General features: G+C 40.1%; 1 protein-coding gene across 3 annotated transcripts in view; it reads right to left on the bottom strand.

Moving 5' to 3' along the window:
* Positions 1-12,131, bottom strand: part of EPHA5 (EPH receptor A5) — a 338,394-nt gene extending 326,263 nt beyond the window's left edge. For all 3 annotated transcript variants that reach the window (XM_042984445.1, XM_042984446.1, XM_042984444.1), the window contains exon 1: positions 11,936-12,131. In XM_042984445.1, coding sequence (XP_042840379.1) covers positions 11,936-12,131 — 196 coding nt within the window. The remainder of the gene's footprint in view (positions 1-11,935) is intronic.
* Positions 12,132-15,331: the final 3,200 nt, after the last annotated feature.

Below are 15,331 nucleotides of genomic sequence, written 5' to 3'. Positions count from 1 at the left end.
TTGCTCTGCAAACTACTGGCTTTGCCTGGCTGCCTCTCAACTTCAGCTCTGCTGGGCTACACAGCCTCCAGGAGTTGTCTCTAGCCTTTCTGACCAGTTGGGACCATAAGACACTTTCCACAGAAAGTAGGGCTAGGATTCAGCTCCCTGACTGGAGATGGGCAAACTGAACTCTAGGGCTGTCAAAACTCCTCCTCTGAGGATCCAAATCAGACAGATCTCTTCCCTTCCCTGTTTCCTAGTGAAGTACACTTCTCACTTGGCTCTGCAGATGAGCAAAACCCTTGGTTAGAGTTACTCTTCGGGCACTACAGGTATGAACTTTGTCTGCCATGATCCATGTGCTGGTTGTTGCAGTCCCCTTCCCCTTTCTCCATGGCAGGAAGATTCCCAGTGACCGAAGCCCACGGATTCTCCTGCAGTTCCCATGGTGTGAGATCAGTGCAGGGGCTCCTACAAAAGTGACTCACAATGCTGGGGGAATCTTGTCCCCTCTGGGTTCTCTTTTCCCACTGGAGGAACCAGAGCTCAGGGGAGACCTCTCTGCATTGTGCTGCACTGGCATGGGGAGAGGAAATGTGGTCAAGGTGTAGCTGTTTGTCTAATCCTTCCAGTGTAGTCTGTCTTGGTCTATGTGGTTTGTGGAGGTGCTTTGGCCTCAACCAATATTCTAGGATTTTCTCAATTGTGTCTTGTTCTTGAATAGTTGCTAGTTGTTCTTGTGAGGGGGACAGAAGTCACTGACAACATATGTCACCATCTTAGTGCCATCATTCCTCCAAGAGACTTTCTTAATGGGATTTCAGGTATACAAAGCTATTTCTAGAGTTTAGTGTGGGCTAGGGATTGGGAACTGGGTTGCTTATATACTAAAGCAACAGAAAACAATTTAAAAAGTAAAGAATACATGCTCTGAAGTGGAAAGGGAGCAATGTATAGGAAGAGATCTTGCCTTGTGCTAATGGGGTTCTGGGCAATGAAGAGAGGAGATGTCAACATGGGGCATATCAGCACAAGAGTCTTTGAGCAGTTTATCAGGTATTTATTGCGATGGAAAAAAAAATCCAGAGCAGCGAATGACCTGAATAGAAAATATCCCCTGGACAGTACATGAATTTTTGTGTGTACTTTTATGACATTTCCCACTGTCTGGAAGGCGCCATTACTTAGATAGGGAGGGCAAGAGTAACTGTGGATATCTGGAAGAGTTTAGTCTATGGTCTCTCCTGGCATAGAAGAGTTGGTAAGAGCAGTGCTGGAGTCAAATATACCTGGGATTGAATGCAAATCTCTGCCACTTTCACATTTGTAACTGTGGGTAAGTTATTTAACCATTTCCTGTTCACTTTCCTCGTGTAAAACAGAAATATACTATTATTATTATTATTATTATTATTTCATAGGCTTGTTTTGAGGAAAAGAAATAAATTTATATGTAAACTACTTAGTACAAATGTCTGGCACAATGTATGCCAATAATCAATGTTATCTATAATTATGGTTTACAGGTATGTGTACTCATTTACACGCAAATAGTCATACATTTCATAAACAGTTCTAAATACAGTACATTCTAAACTTCCTTTCACCTGTTTATGTTCACCTATGTACAAAGGATAAGCCTTCACAGAATTCTATAGAAACTTTTCTGAAAGTATAAAAAATATCTATTTCCTAGTACTATTTCAAATTCTGAATATAATTGAACAGACCAGAAAATTGTATATTTCAGACTAAAACAGTGATGTCAAATTTTAATGTCAGACATTTGTTTCAGGAAACTTCTAAGAATGTAATTCTCTGAACTATCCACTGGGTCATTTCAATGACTATCTACTTATCTATTTATCTATCTATCTACTAGGTAAAACCGGCAACATACTACGCTAGAACTAAATACCTAAAATATTTAAAAATATCTCTTGATATATTTTGTGGCTAGTAAGCAACATGTGACCTCTACCTGGGTAATAATGAGGTAAAATGCAATATTTACAACCCATGATCCTTATACTGACGGTTTTCTATTTCCTAATCAAATCCCAGTATTCAATAGCAAATAATGAGGAAACAAGCATAAAATTCAAATAACATCATGTCATTGATTTTTATCTCAGACAGCTCTATGGAATATTTTCACATGAAATACTTCTTTTAGACTGTTCTCCTGTCCTAGTTTCCTTTTAATCATCCAGTGCAAGACAGATGATGACCTGTAATTGTGAAATCTTTTCTCAAATAGCCCATATTTCATAGTGGGGGGAAAGACAGGGCTTTAGATCTGTGGCATACCTGCTTTGCTCTAGGAATTTTATCAGGCAACATATACACATTATTATTTTATTTTCACAACAACCTTGTGAGTGGGTGTTAATACTTCATTTGAACTATGTGGAATCTGAGGTAGATGGTTCAAGACCATTCCACTAATACAGGGTAGAGCTCATTTCATGGTCTTTACATCTCCCCATTCTGCACTACCCAGTAAGATGCACAATTATTGTGAAGTTAATTAAAATTAAGCTACAGGGCCTTCAAGGACATGGGCCACTTCGATGCCAGTGAGGCACTAGAGAAGTGTTCACCAAATCCATAATTCTGTTAGATTTGCAAAAGTGAGATATTTTTATATTCCTTGTCTTAAGGAAGTTTCCTCACATAGTATAAGCCTAGAAACAAAACGGCTGCACACAGTTCTTTCATGCATCCTGCTCCTTACCAGGCAAGTGAGGTGTCTGCATGCATGCACTGTGTGGGGCTTTAATCAGCACACTCCCAGGACTTTCATTTGTGAAGTGCTCCACCAAATTAGAAAGTTGTTTCATGTTGCTTGTTCTCCACAACAATTACGTAAAGCAGGCAGTACCAAATTACAAATAAATGAACTGCAGTCAAGAAAAACAAACAAACAAACAAACAAAACCTAAATGAGTGTCCACAGAACTTCAGGTTGATAAGCAATGGAGATTAGCCAAAAACAAAACCAAACGAAAATCAAACGAACAAACAAAAACAAGATGAGTTTGTTTTTGAATTTCAAAGTCTGAGTTTTTCTCTTTGCTTCTTTTTCTGTAATTTTATGACATTTAATCATTTTCCAACTTTTGTTTCATAAGCTTAAATCAAAAAGCAGTGGGTCGGCTCGGTGGCTCAGTCCGTTAAGCATCTGACTTTAGACATGTCATGATCTCATGGTCTGTGTGTCCGAGCCCCACGTCAGGCTCTGTGCTGACAACACAGAGCCTGGAGCCCGCTTCAAGTTCTGTGTCTCCCTCTCTCTGCCCCTCCTCCACCCCTGCTCACATATTCTCTCTCTCTCTCTCTCTCTCTCTCTCTCAAAAATAAATAAACATTAAAAACAAGCAAAAACAAAAAACAAAAAAATAAAACAGTGACTCGCAATCTGCAAGACTAAGTGGTTCTATTGTTATTGTTGCTCCCCAGCCCCTGCCAGAGAAATCAAATAGGATGCTTTGAAACTGGACATGGTTCAAACCCTTCAGACACAGCAGTTTCCAAGTATTTTCTGGTTTTCTCAGAAGGCTGCTTGTACACCCTTGTAGGAGACTCATTACACTGCCCAGAGTAAAACTCTTGAGGGAGAAGGGAGTCCACTGCTATCTTCCATAAGACCAGGTGGCCAGCCTCACCTGTCCAGCTAGCACACAAGGCAAGGGAAGACTCTGGGTGAAAGCCAGGATTTGGCTCGAAGAGAAAGCTCCTGCTGAGGACTGCTGGGCTGAACCAGTGCCAGCCGGATCTACCTGCTGAGTTTGTCTTTACACAGAAAAGACATTAACAAGCATCCTGGAACAAGAAGTTACAGCCAATGCAAAGAAAATAAGTGAGCTATCTTATAAGAAACACAAAACTCACAGAGACATCTTAAATTCCTATATTTCTGATTTATGAATTAAGTAAACAATCTGCTCTTTACCTTTAGAGACTGGGTCCCATGATTTATTTAACAGGAAACTATTGCTTGTCACCTAATTTGACATCATGACTTCTTTGGGGGTGTTAAAACATAACCAGTGTGGGTTATTATCCTCTTATCTTACTTTGACTTTGTAGGATTGGAGAGTCTGACAGGAAAGGTGGGAAGGAGGAGGGTTGGAGAGAGAGAGAAAGGGGGGAAGGAAGTGAAGGAGGAAGGGAGGCACTGAAGGAAAGAGGGCGGGGAGGGAGATGAGACAGATAAAAATAAGAGTGTGACATTATTATAAGGAAAAAAAAGACACTACCCATCTCTGAGTAAAAGAACAGACTGTATTTTCTCTAAATCTTCCAATACTTAGCCCGAAACATGTTTCCAAGTAAGAACATTTTCTCACAAAGCATATGCAAAATATTTCAAGCCTCAGGTTTTGGCTCTTTGATTTATTTTTTTATTTCATTTTATTTTATTTTATTTTATTTTTTACCAGAATCATTTACTTAACAGAGTTATGGGCTCAGTTTAGTTAGAACTGAAGACATGTGTAATGGATGGAAAAGATGGCCTGGGCAATAGTCCAGCAACTAAAACAGAATTAGAATCATCACAGACACTTTAATCCCAATTATTTAATCTGCAGGGTGTCTAACACCACAAGTATTTGGCATGACTCAACAAAACAGTAGAGTTTACAGAGAAATAGAGGAAGAAAAAAAACTAAATTGATGAAATAAAAATGAACTAAAGAGCTTTTTTTTTTTTTTTTCATTAGGCTAGGATCTATATCCTCAAAGTGAAATAAATATAAAATTAGAATCTGTGTTGTGTGGAGAGAGGAGGATTAATGGTATTTTCAAAAATAATATATAAAATAAAACCCAAGCACATTATTAATATCAATGTCATATGATACCACCTTGATATCCCTCCCCACTCTTTCTTCCAGCCTCACCATGACCTGTCTACACACCCCAAAACATTTACACGTGCACCTGCACCATCACCTGGCCAAATTACTGCATTCTGCTTAATAAATGTACATTTATGTAGTAAATGATTACAGCCATGAACACATGAGGAAAGAATCCATGACCTAGGGTCAACTTTTGACTAACAAAGTTTTGTAAGTTCTCTAATAGTTTATGAAACAATTCAAATGATATTAATAAAGTAACACATAAGCTGATTAGGAACTAAAGACTGTGGTTCCTACCAGAAAAGAAGAGCTAGAATAAAGCTTAATAATTACAAACAGAACCTACTAGGTTTTCTGCAACTCAAATGCATTGTAAATGGTATTCTAATTTTTTTTAATGTTTTTCTTTTTTAGAGAGAGAGAGAGAGAGAGAGAGAGAGAGAGAGAGCAGAGGAGGGGCAGAGAGAAGGAGACACAGAATCTAAAACAGGCTCCAGGCTCCAAGCTGTCAGCACAGAGCCCGATATGGGGCCGGAACAGAGGAACCATGAGATCATGACCTGAGCTGAAGTCAGACACTTCACCAACTGAGCCACCCAGGCGCCCCTGTAAATGGTATTCTAAAGGCAAAGCTCACACACGTTTTTAAAGAGGATTTTCCAGCAATTTCTAAATAATAGAAATGACTCCTTAGGGTTTCTTTACATCAATAAAGATAAAAAAATATTTAAAAATTACACTAAGTTAAATGACAGTTAATAAATATCATCATGCTAAACCACAGAGTTTTCAAAAACTTCAAGTGGTATACCTACTAAATTAGTTTTATTTTAACGTCTTTGTAACACCTGACATTCTCATTGGAGAAGATGAAATATTTGAGTTTTACAAAAAACAAAACAAAACAAAAAAGCAAGACCATAAATTATTACACTTTTCACCAGACACAATTCTAATTATTAAGTACCTTACAGTACTTTTCCTGTTTATATATTTATGTTTTTGCTTTCACTAACAGATTATAATCAGTAAGAATTTAAGAAGGTAATGAAAGAAGCTAAAAGGGAATTTAAAAATCTCTATATCTCATGAAATTCATTCGTTAGAATTACATTTTAAATCATTTCATTGTTTTTTATCACTATTATAATATACATTTTAAATCAGAGCTACCCCTTGATTTTCTGTGATCAGAATACATGTGATTAATAAATCCTATATATGTGAAATCTATAGCATCAGAAGAAAGATGAAAATTCCAATCAACTTTTAATACTCAACAATACCTTTGCCACTATCTATTTGTACCATGATTTACAAACAGCAATTTCATACTACAATTTATGGTGTTACTGATCCTACTATTTTTGTGGAAAGGTCTTCATTATGACACCTTGCATATGTTAATAAACATATTACCAATAATGAGCTATTGTCCAAAATTTGAATTAAAAATTTTAAACATTGTTTCTTCATCAAAATAAATTTTTGTCTTGTTCAAACACTATAAAATCTATTTCATTAATTATGAATAAACAAATATCTGGAAAGTCAGAAACTAAAAAGAGAAAAGTAAATATATGATAAAGGGAGATTCTCCTAAATACTCATGCTAATTGTTTCAAAAGTTAAAACCAAACATTTAAGAGTGAATCATTTAGTTTTTAATTTAAACATTAATAGAACCAATAGGAGATTTCCAAAAGATTTCAGTGAGTAACTGTCAAATCTTCCAGTTTTCTAATTGCTACATGGTGCTTTAAAAATTATTATGAGTAGATCAGTTTCTCTTATTTGTCTATTTCTTATATCAAATACATCTTACTGAATAAAACCATTGTGTCTATTACTTCAAAGATATATAGTATTAAGCTTTTTAAAAATATACAAAACATTTTAATGTGTACTTACAAAGCCTTTAGAATTCATTTTATTTTTTAGATATGTTTGTACACACTTATAGAAACTAAGTGTACCGCCTTGTCTGGGATAAAATATGGGATAAAATTTTTACTGTGAATTAAAAATACTATTAGGTGTGCTTATGTATACAATAGACTACGATAACTCCTTTGAAGAAATCACCAACTGATTATATAGATTGTGATAAAATAACAAAACACGTATTTACCCAGTAGAGCAACCAATAGGAGCTATTCTGCTCAACAGATAAATACATATCCACTAGAGATTCTAACTGCAAGAATCATTCTGAGTCTCTAAGGTGACAATTTACATTTTTAGCTTTCATATTGCCTTTTTAGTAGAAATTCACTCTTTCTTGAAAGGGAAAAAAGGACAAATATCACAATCAATTTTTAATGGTTTATAATCATCAAGGCTGCATATTCAAACTTCATGTAATTTTGATGCTTTATGAAAACAACTGTGAAACTATTTTAAGATAGTCAAGAATGCCATAAATCATATTTGAGTATTTAGGTACCTCTGCTAATTCAAATCAAAACTACTCATTAGTAGAATGAAATATACTTGGTAATTTAAGTGCAAAAAATAAAGAGTTATCAATACTTTTTTACATTAGTTATTTCTTTAAGACATTAGCAGCATATTTTTCTTTTTAAAAAGAACATTAAGTTTGACTCATATATGTAAAAACATCTATAATTAGTTAATAAAATATAATAATGCACATTATAGTCTATTTTTACAGTGAAAGGTAGGAAGCTTTCTTCTAAATGAAAGAGAAATTAAGTAGTCATTCAAGCAAATACATAAGAAAGCACTCAAACAAAGGAGATTCAAATCAACAGCAAAAACGTAGTGAATACAACTAAAGCGTAGTCATTTTCTCAACAGTAGCAATATTGAATTAAGTCAAATATTTAAATAGTTTGAGAATGTTTGTCTATAAATAGCTATACATGTAATTTTGTGCAGATTCTCTAAACGATCACATTTTGTAGAGAAGATTATTAATAATATAAATAATGGTAAGTTTAGTAATGCATTTCTAAGTATAAACAAATAAACCCTTTTCCCATACCAACTGTAACCTATGTGGATTGAAATAAAGAATTAATAGTATTAATAACTCATAATTATACAAGAATATTTTCAATAAAAGGAGAAATTTCCATTGTAAATGTAGGAATTGTCCACCTTCTTCTCTGTCTTATGTGAGGAAATGAAATCCTCTCACCTGTCACCCTGACACCCAAGATATCTGTTTATCTCAAAAAAAAATTTTTAAATTAAAGAGTCAACCCTCTGCCCCCCTTTCATGTCTTATAAAGCAAAAAGTCAAAACTCTTGATGGTCTGTTCTACTTCCAACCATCTAAGATTACAAATGGGTAATTGCTCTCTTTTTTTGTTTAGGAGTGTCCTGGTGAGGGAATGATTTTAACTGTCCCTTTTCTGTGGGGTCCTGCCGGTTTATCTAAAAAGAAATGAATTATAACAGGATGACAAGGCCACAAAACAAAGCCATTTGGTTTTACAAATCTATTATGTCCTCCAATCTGTTTTATGGGCCTGGTCCTATTATAAACCAAGAAAAACCCTAAAACAAACTCCGTTTTCCTTTCTTTCCACTGAAAACATCTACAATTTTATGATTGTTTAACAGTTTAGCCTAAAATTTTTTCACTCTGTGTGTGTACATGTGTATTTTTTTTCCCCAAAGAGCACCTCCACCCCACTTTCTCAAACATACAAAACATTCAGAGACAAGAAACCGGACTTTTCAAACACAAACTGCTGACAACTGTCAGAAGCACTTTACTGGGACATTACTGACTGTAGCTTCAATGAATTAAGCTTGATTCACTGCGGGTGAATCATTTTCAATGCAGAGCTGTTCAGCAGTAATTGGCCAAGAATCCCTGCTGTGAAAAGCACTTGTCAAATAATGCTTGTTTACAAATATATCTCCAGACAGCAAAAAGTGGCAGTTACTGAATAAGTTCAGGGCCACCTCCAATATTCCTAACAGTGGACATGCTCCCTTTTCTTATTAAATCTATTAGCATTTTCACTTGTTGATATACTTGCTAATATTTGTCCTGCTTGATCAATCTTAGAAGTTTCTTGCTAAATATGCCTCTGAAGTATTTTATAATAAAAGTTTTTTTGCATTACACTGCAGTTCAAAGGTTTCTTCCACATGTAATTTATGGCTAATGTATGCAAAAAGACAACTAAAGGTATATTTATCTTAGAATTCACTCTAAAGAGTACATTTTTTTCCTCCAACTGTCTTTTATCCAACATATCCTAACATGTATTCCATCTCAATTTAAGATTCTAGATATATGTTTGGCTTTTCCTTTTCAGTTCTGCTTATTTATGCCTACCAAGGTTAAAATTTTAAAATGACTGGAATAAAAATTATAAATGTAAATTCACATTTATTTCTATTTGCCTTGAATTTTTTTCTCACATGCTGGGAGCATTCATATTATACACATATATAACATTATATATATATATATATATACACACATATATACACACACACATATATATACATACTATATATATATATACACATATATATACATATACTATATATATATATACACACACATATATACACACACACACACACACACACACACACACTAGTCTATAGCATCTATGGTTTGCAAAAGCAAAGTATATGTGAGCAAGTTATTAATGGATGCAGCACATACATCCAGTCATTCTGTCCCTGATCTTCCAAGACCTTCCAGAAATAATCAAAAACAAACTTAAAAACCCCAATTGGAATCTTTAAAAAAACAAACTGCCCTTATTAATATCTTAATATAATATTGTTCGATTTATAATAACTCTTACATGCACAAACAAAAAGGGGAGAACATAAATTTTATACAAGAATAGAAGTAATGGTCTGAGATGATACTAATGGAAAGATGTAAAACTGTTGGGTAGAAATGGGATGAATGAGGCGAAGTCATATAATTAATACGATTTTGTTTCCTATTATGTGAAATAGTGATAGACCCCTGCAATCCCCACCTCACTATAGCCCAAGTTTTGCCGTGTGTTGGACTAGCTGGCGAAATGACAATACAACCTGTGGGTGTTAGGTCTGTGATGTTAACCAGTCTACCTTCCCCAGGATTTGAGCTCTGCTTACAACACCTTAAGAGATCGGTGCTATTTCCTAGCTTCCCTCCATTTCCCTCTGCCTCTTCCTCCCGGCGCAATCTCAGCCCTTGTGCCCATTCAGCGTCACCCTCCCGGAGACTTTTTTTCCTTCCCTAACCATGAGCTTCTACTCCCTTTCATCTCTACATAAACCCCTTCCCTCATCACACCTGGGAGAGAAATTGAAATATAATGGGAACAGGAAAGGATGATTGGCACTACTACTACTATTACTCTTTAAATCCAAACCAGGATGCCCCTTCCGGTGGAATAAGGCAGTTAATAAAAGGTCTTCAAACCTTGTCATAATCCTCCGGACTTCTAACATAATGAATCTAACATGAGAGGTTAATAAAAGGACTAGTAGTACTTAAAACACTTCTCCAACTTTATCGGGAAGGGGGAAAAATGCAGATTGCTTGGGTTGAGCACGGGAGATCGTCGATAGCCAGACGACTAGATAAGTAGGTAGGTTAGGTAGACAGACGGACAGAGTGAGCTACGCAGAATCCTTAAATCAGATTTAAAACAATAAATTGTAAGGATTACAGACAGAAGTTCATGGGGTGGGGCAGGGACCTGGATCTGCCCTGCTTTCACACGGTTCCTACAGAGCTGGCAGTGCTCCTAAACCAGCTCAGCGCCTTCTCCTCCAGCCACACAACCCGTGCAAGTCACGAGGACACACACGACCCCGAGGCTGCTGCTTCATCTTTCCGGTCCAGCGTCCCCTGCCCTAGGAGTGGAAGGGATTTTTTTTTTTTTTTAAGGTTCTGTGCCTCACTCTTGGCATCCGGAGCCTCAAATCAAAATCCCAGTATTCCAGGAAGAGGGGAGGAGGGGTTTTTTGGTATTTTCGTCGCGAGGCTGACGGTTTCTTGCACCCAGATCTGGATCTGAGATGCTGCTCCCTCACCCCCCACCCCCACCCTAAAGGAATGAGCCCTGGAGCTCAGACCCAAGCGCGTTCCGGGCGTGCGAGAGGAGCGAGCGCGGCCGGAGCCGACCCGGGGCCGAGGGCTGCCGGCCGGGCGGTGGCGGTTCCGGGGCTGAGCACCGCTCCGAGAGCAGGGAGCGTCGCACAGGTGCTGTTCCCGCGAAACCCGCCCTACTCGCCCAGGAGAAAGAAGGGGCAGCTTTCAGGGTCCGGAGCGCAGGATTGGGGGTGGGGCGGGGGCTGAGGGACTCCGGGATCCGGAGCCGGCTGGAGCGGGGCTTTTCCCTCGCGGAGAGACTAGCCCCGGTGGGTCTGAGCAGCAACTTCCTGGCAGCGACACTCCACCTCCCTTCCGCCTCCCGTGGCATCCCACCTTCCCGCCTTCCACTTTGGTGTAATGATGAGCCCCCAAAGTGAAGGGCACCCCACGGTGTGGGGGCGCCTTCTGTCCTTCGCCCTTCCCCTCCCTAGAGAAATAACAGCTCTTGCCACCCACCCCAGAATAGCATGTGGCGATGCCCTAAATAACAGCTTCCAGAAGGCACTTCCCCCAAAATAAAAGCAGCCGGCCACCCCCACAATATTTCCCATCACCGGCCCCAAATAACGATTCTAAAAGCCCACCGCTCCCGAAATCGTCGCCGCTGAGCTTCGAACAGTTCTCACTCCTCCAGCCCGAAATGTCACTTCCCCACGCGTTTAAGTGAGAACCAGCCGCACCCAACCTTCCGGCGTGGGTCTCAGACCTCTCTTTGCCCCCGCTTGCAACTTCCCAGCACCCCCCCCTCCCCGACCAGACTCGGTCCACACGCAGGGTAGTCGCACAGCGCTCCGCACCTCTTGTCAAACAATGCAACCAAGCACAGCAGAGGGGGCGAAAAGGCTAGCGAAAGCGGACAAATGTTAATTCGTGATGCGGGTTGAGATTTCGTCCGCGGCAGCAGCGTCCAGGGCGCCCCGACCCGCACTTCCAGGCCCCGCCTCGCCCCTCCGCCCCAGGTCGCTGCCGTCCCCACCCCCAACACTACCTTCGTTGCTGGGGCTGGCCAGGAGGGTCCGGAGCGCGGCGCACAGGAGAAGGCACGTCCAGAGGGGGGCCCTGCGAGGTGCGGAGTAGCAGCCGGCCAGAGACGCAGGGGTGCTGGGGTGGCCTTCGCCGCCGCCACCGCCGCCGTTGCCCGGGGGCCTCCGGCGTCCCGCACCCGGGGGCCCCGAGCCCCGCATCTTCTCCTGGCTGCCTCCGCCGCTGCTGTCCCGCGCGGCTCAGTCCGCGGCCCCGGACTCGCGGAGGGGGCGAGGGAGGCTCGCGACTCCTGTGCGTTCCCCGTGGGGTCCTCCGCCTTCTGGCACGCGGCTCTTCCAAATGCGGGAACCACGGATCCTCTGAGACGGCCGAAGTTTGCTTCTGGCTCCTCTCTCCCTCCTCTTCGGTGGGCTTAAATTAAATACTAGTTATGGGTGATAGTGCAGCTCTGCACTGGACCCAAGGGTGTCGAGAAGGTCCCGGGTCCTGTTTCTCTGCCTCTGAAGACTTTTAAGGATTGAGGTCTCTAAAATGCCCCTGGGGGAAAGCTAAAGGTTCCTTTTCAGTCTTCAGGGCTGAAACGAAGGTAAGGAAGACAGGTCATCTTCAGTCAAGAAGAAATCCTCCGTAAAAAGAGGAGGAAAGGGCAGGGTGGCTAAGGATAAAGGAAAGGAGTTCAGAAAATACAGGGTGGGGAGAATACGAGAGGCGAGCAAAGGAAAAGATCCAGAGTTCAGAGGCTGGCAGGAGGAAACAGCTGCGGGCTGAGCGCCGACGAGGGGAGGTGGTGGCGGCGGCAAGCGGGCAGGCGCGCGGAGCCCGGCGGCGGCAGCCCGGAGCTGCTGCGGTTCCCGTGGCTCGGGGAGGAAGCGGTGTGCGCGCGACTGGGAGGACGAGGTTGAAACTGCACCGCCACGGCGCGCTCCTGCTGTGTCTGGAGCTCCGTCGTCTCCTCTGCCTCCCCGCTCTGCACCTCCCACCCGCCTCCCTCCTCCTCCTCCCAGCTCCCCCGCCCTCTGCTGCTCGCTGCCTCGCCAGTGAGAATCTACTGTAAGTGTGAGTTGCTTAGACGAAGTCACACACTCGCGGAGGGAAGTAATCTGAAGGCTGCTGTGGTGAGTGTTGCCTAGCGGTCTCCGGGAGAGGCGCGTGTTCCTCCCCGGATAATTAGGGCGCAGAATTCTCCTGACGGTGCCTGCGAAGACTGGGGCTCCCGGGAGGCGGAAGGGAAATCAGCCTTAGGTTCAGCCGGCAGCCCTTGGAGAAGCGGGTCCTTTGGTTTGGCACAGTGCCTGCTGCCCATCGCAGGCTTGTGGCATCAACAACCTTGTCGTCACATAGCCACGTATTCGCAGAGGCTGTGCTGGTCCGTGGCTAGTTTCTTAAACACCCATATCACTCACTGCTGCTCACCCTTTCTATTCTTCCAATACTTTTGGCAGCTGGGATGGGATAATTAGTCAACATTTTTTTCAGAAGTAAATTGTCGAATTTCTAAATATAGACACCGTGGCTATGATTGAAATTTCAGGGAGTCAAAGAATTCGACTTCCTGAATTTTGCAGTGTGCCAGGTACTTTACGATATATTGATTTAATTTATTAATTTCATTGATAGGATGTGTTAGTTTTGAGAAATTATATGATATGAAGCTATATGCAGTTAATTCCAGTGAAATTAGCATGGGTCAAATAATTTCAGGGTTTAAAAAATACTATTTTAATTTTGTGTGTTCTGCATCGAGAAACTTACAAAACAATTACAAAAAAAGCAGTTTAAAACAATTGACTTTCTATGCTTCACCTCTAGTATGTATTCTCTTCCTTTAATATTTTTCTTCAGTTTTCTCATTCATTCTCTCTAAGAGATAACATCTGAAAGGCAGTTGTAATAAATACTGCAAATAAAGCATCTACAAAAAAGTGTGAGTTTAGAAGAAAGGTATCTTGTTTAATTTGGTGTATAGTAACTACTGTGAAAATTCGGTTTGCATTCACACCTAATGAAGGAGACTCAGCTCACCAGCTCTGACATCTAGAGCCCTGTTTGTCTTCACAATAAATTTCTCATCATCTTTAGCTGATGACATTTGTTTCTTGTTTAAATATTTGCGGTAAAGATGAAAGAATAAAGAAGCAGTGATGCAATTTTATAAAGAGATAGAAGCTTATCTTTGATTTTCTTTTTTCCTGAAATGTTTTGGCACCAGAAATCTAAAAGCAGCTTCTTTCCATTATAGTGTGCTCCAAATGCATGAAGCAAATTTAAAGAAATGGCAGTGAATCAGCCTTTCAGTTTGGCAAAAACCTCATGGTGAGATGCAGAGTTGAATTTTATGTTTCTATTTGAAGACCATTCAAAATGTAAGCTCCTCCCTCCAAATTATAGTTGAATTACTTAAAAAAATATATCTAAACAATCAACTAAGTTATCTAAAACCTACAGATAGGTAATAATGATAATGTGAAACATAGGCAGTTTAATTGGGCTTTGAAATTGTTGCCTTACCTCTATAGACCTCAGTATCCTCATCAGTAAAATGAGGGATTTGGAGAAAATGATCAAGTTCGCTTCTCTTCCATATCCTTTGCACTTCTATGTTACTGCCCTTGTCACCTATCACCAAATGTTTACTCTTAACCTCAAAATTATTAAATTTCTTCAGCCTGACATTGAAAGTCTTCTACTACAAAGATCTTAAGTAAAATTTCCATTTTGTTGTACCTTAAAATTTGAAATACACTGTTCCCTAAATTGCCTCATACCTTTGTTTTTATGTCTGTCACTCCATCCTATAGAAGTTTCACCCCTAAAAAATTTAACACTCTCCCCACACACACGAACTCACACATACACATCTTTCTCATCTAAAATCCTACCCGGGGTCCAAAGAGAATGGACATTCTATACTGTTGTTATTCACAAAAAGAAGTGATTCGGTTCTCCTTCTCAAAGTATTCATAGCTTATGATTTATGTCAATCAACATAATGGCAATATTTTATGAATGAAAAACTGGAACAAGTTAGCTAACAACTATAAGCATATATATTGAGATAAAAATAATTTAAAGTTGGGTATGTCAAAGAAAACTTAGTAGTTTTCACTATGTTGGCTAATTATGTTATCCCCCACTCAAGATAGTTAACTCCTTCTTAAGTGACTAAGACCACAGAATGCCAAATCCTTCATGTTTTTCACCTTAAATGGCAGCCATCTTTCTCATGGTTGTTTAAAAATATTTGTTGCATGTCCTTAAAAGAATGAACAGCTGTAAAATAGAGCCCCGCTTACAGCAATGAAAGAGTTAATCAGACAAGTTAAGGAGGATGGTTTGGTTTGGGCCTCAGTCTCAAAAGAGATCTTATATTTGGCCATTTGTTGATTTCTTGGAACGTAAA

This window comes from Panthera tigris, chromosome B1 (assembly GCF_018350195.1).
Source record: "Panthera tigris isolate Pti1 chromosome B1, P.tigris_Pti1_mat1.1, whole genome shotgun sequence".
NCBI classification, from domain to species: Eukaryota; Metazoa; Chordata; class Mammalia; order Carnivora; family Felidae; genus Panthera; species Panthera tigris.
Note: the sequence above shows the minus strand (reverse complement) of the source record. Positions and strands in the feature narration are given on the sequence as shown.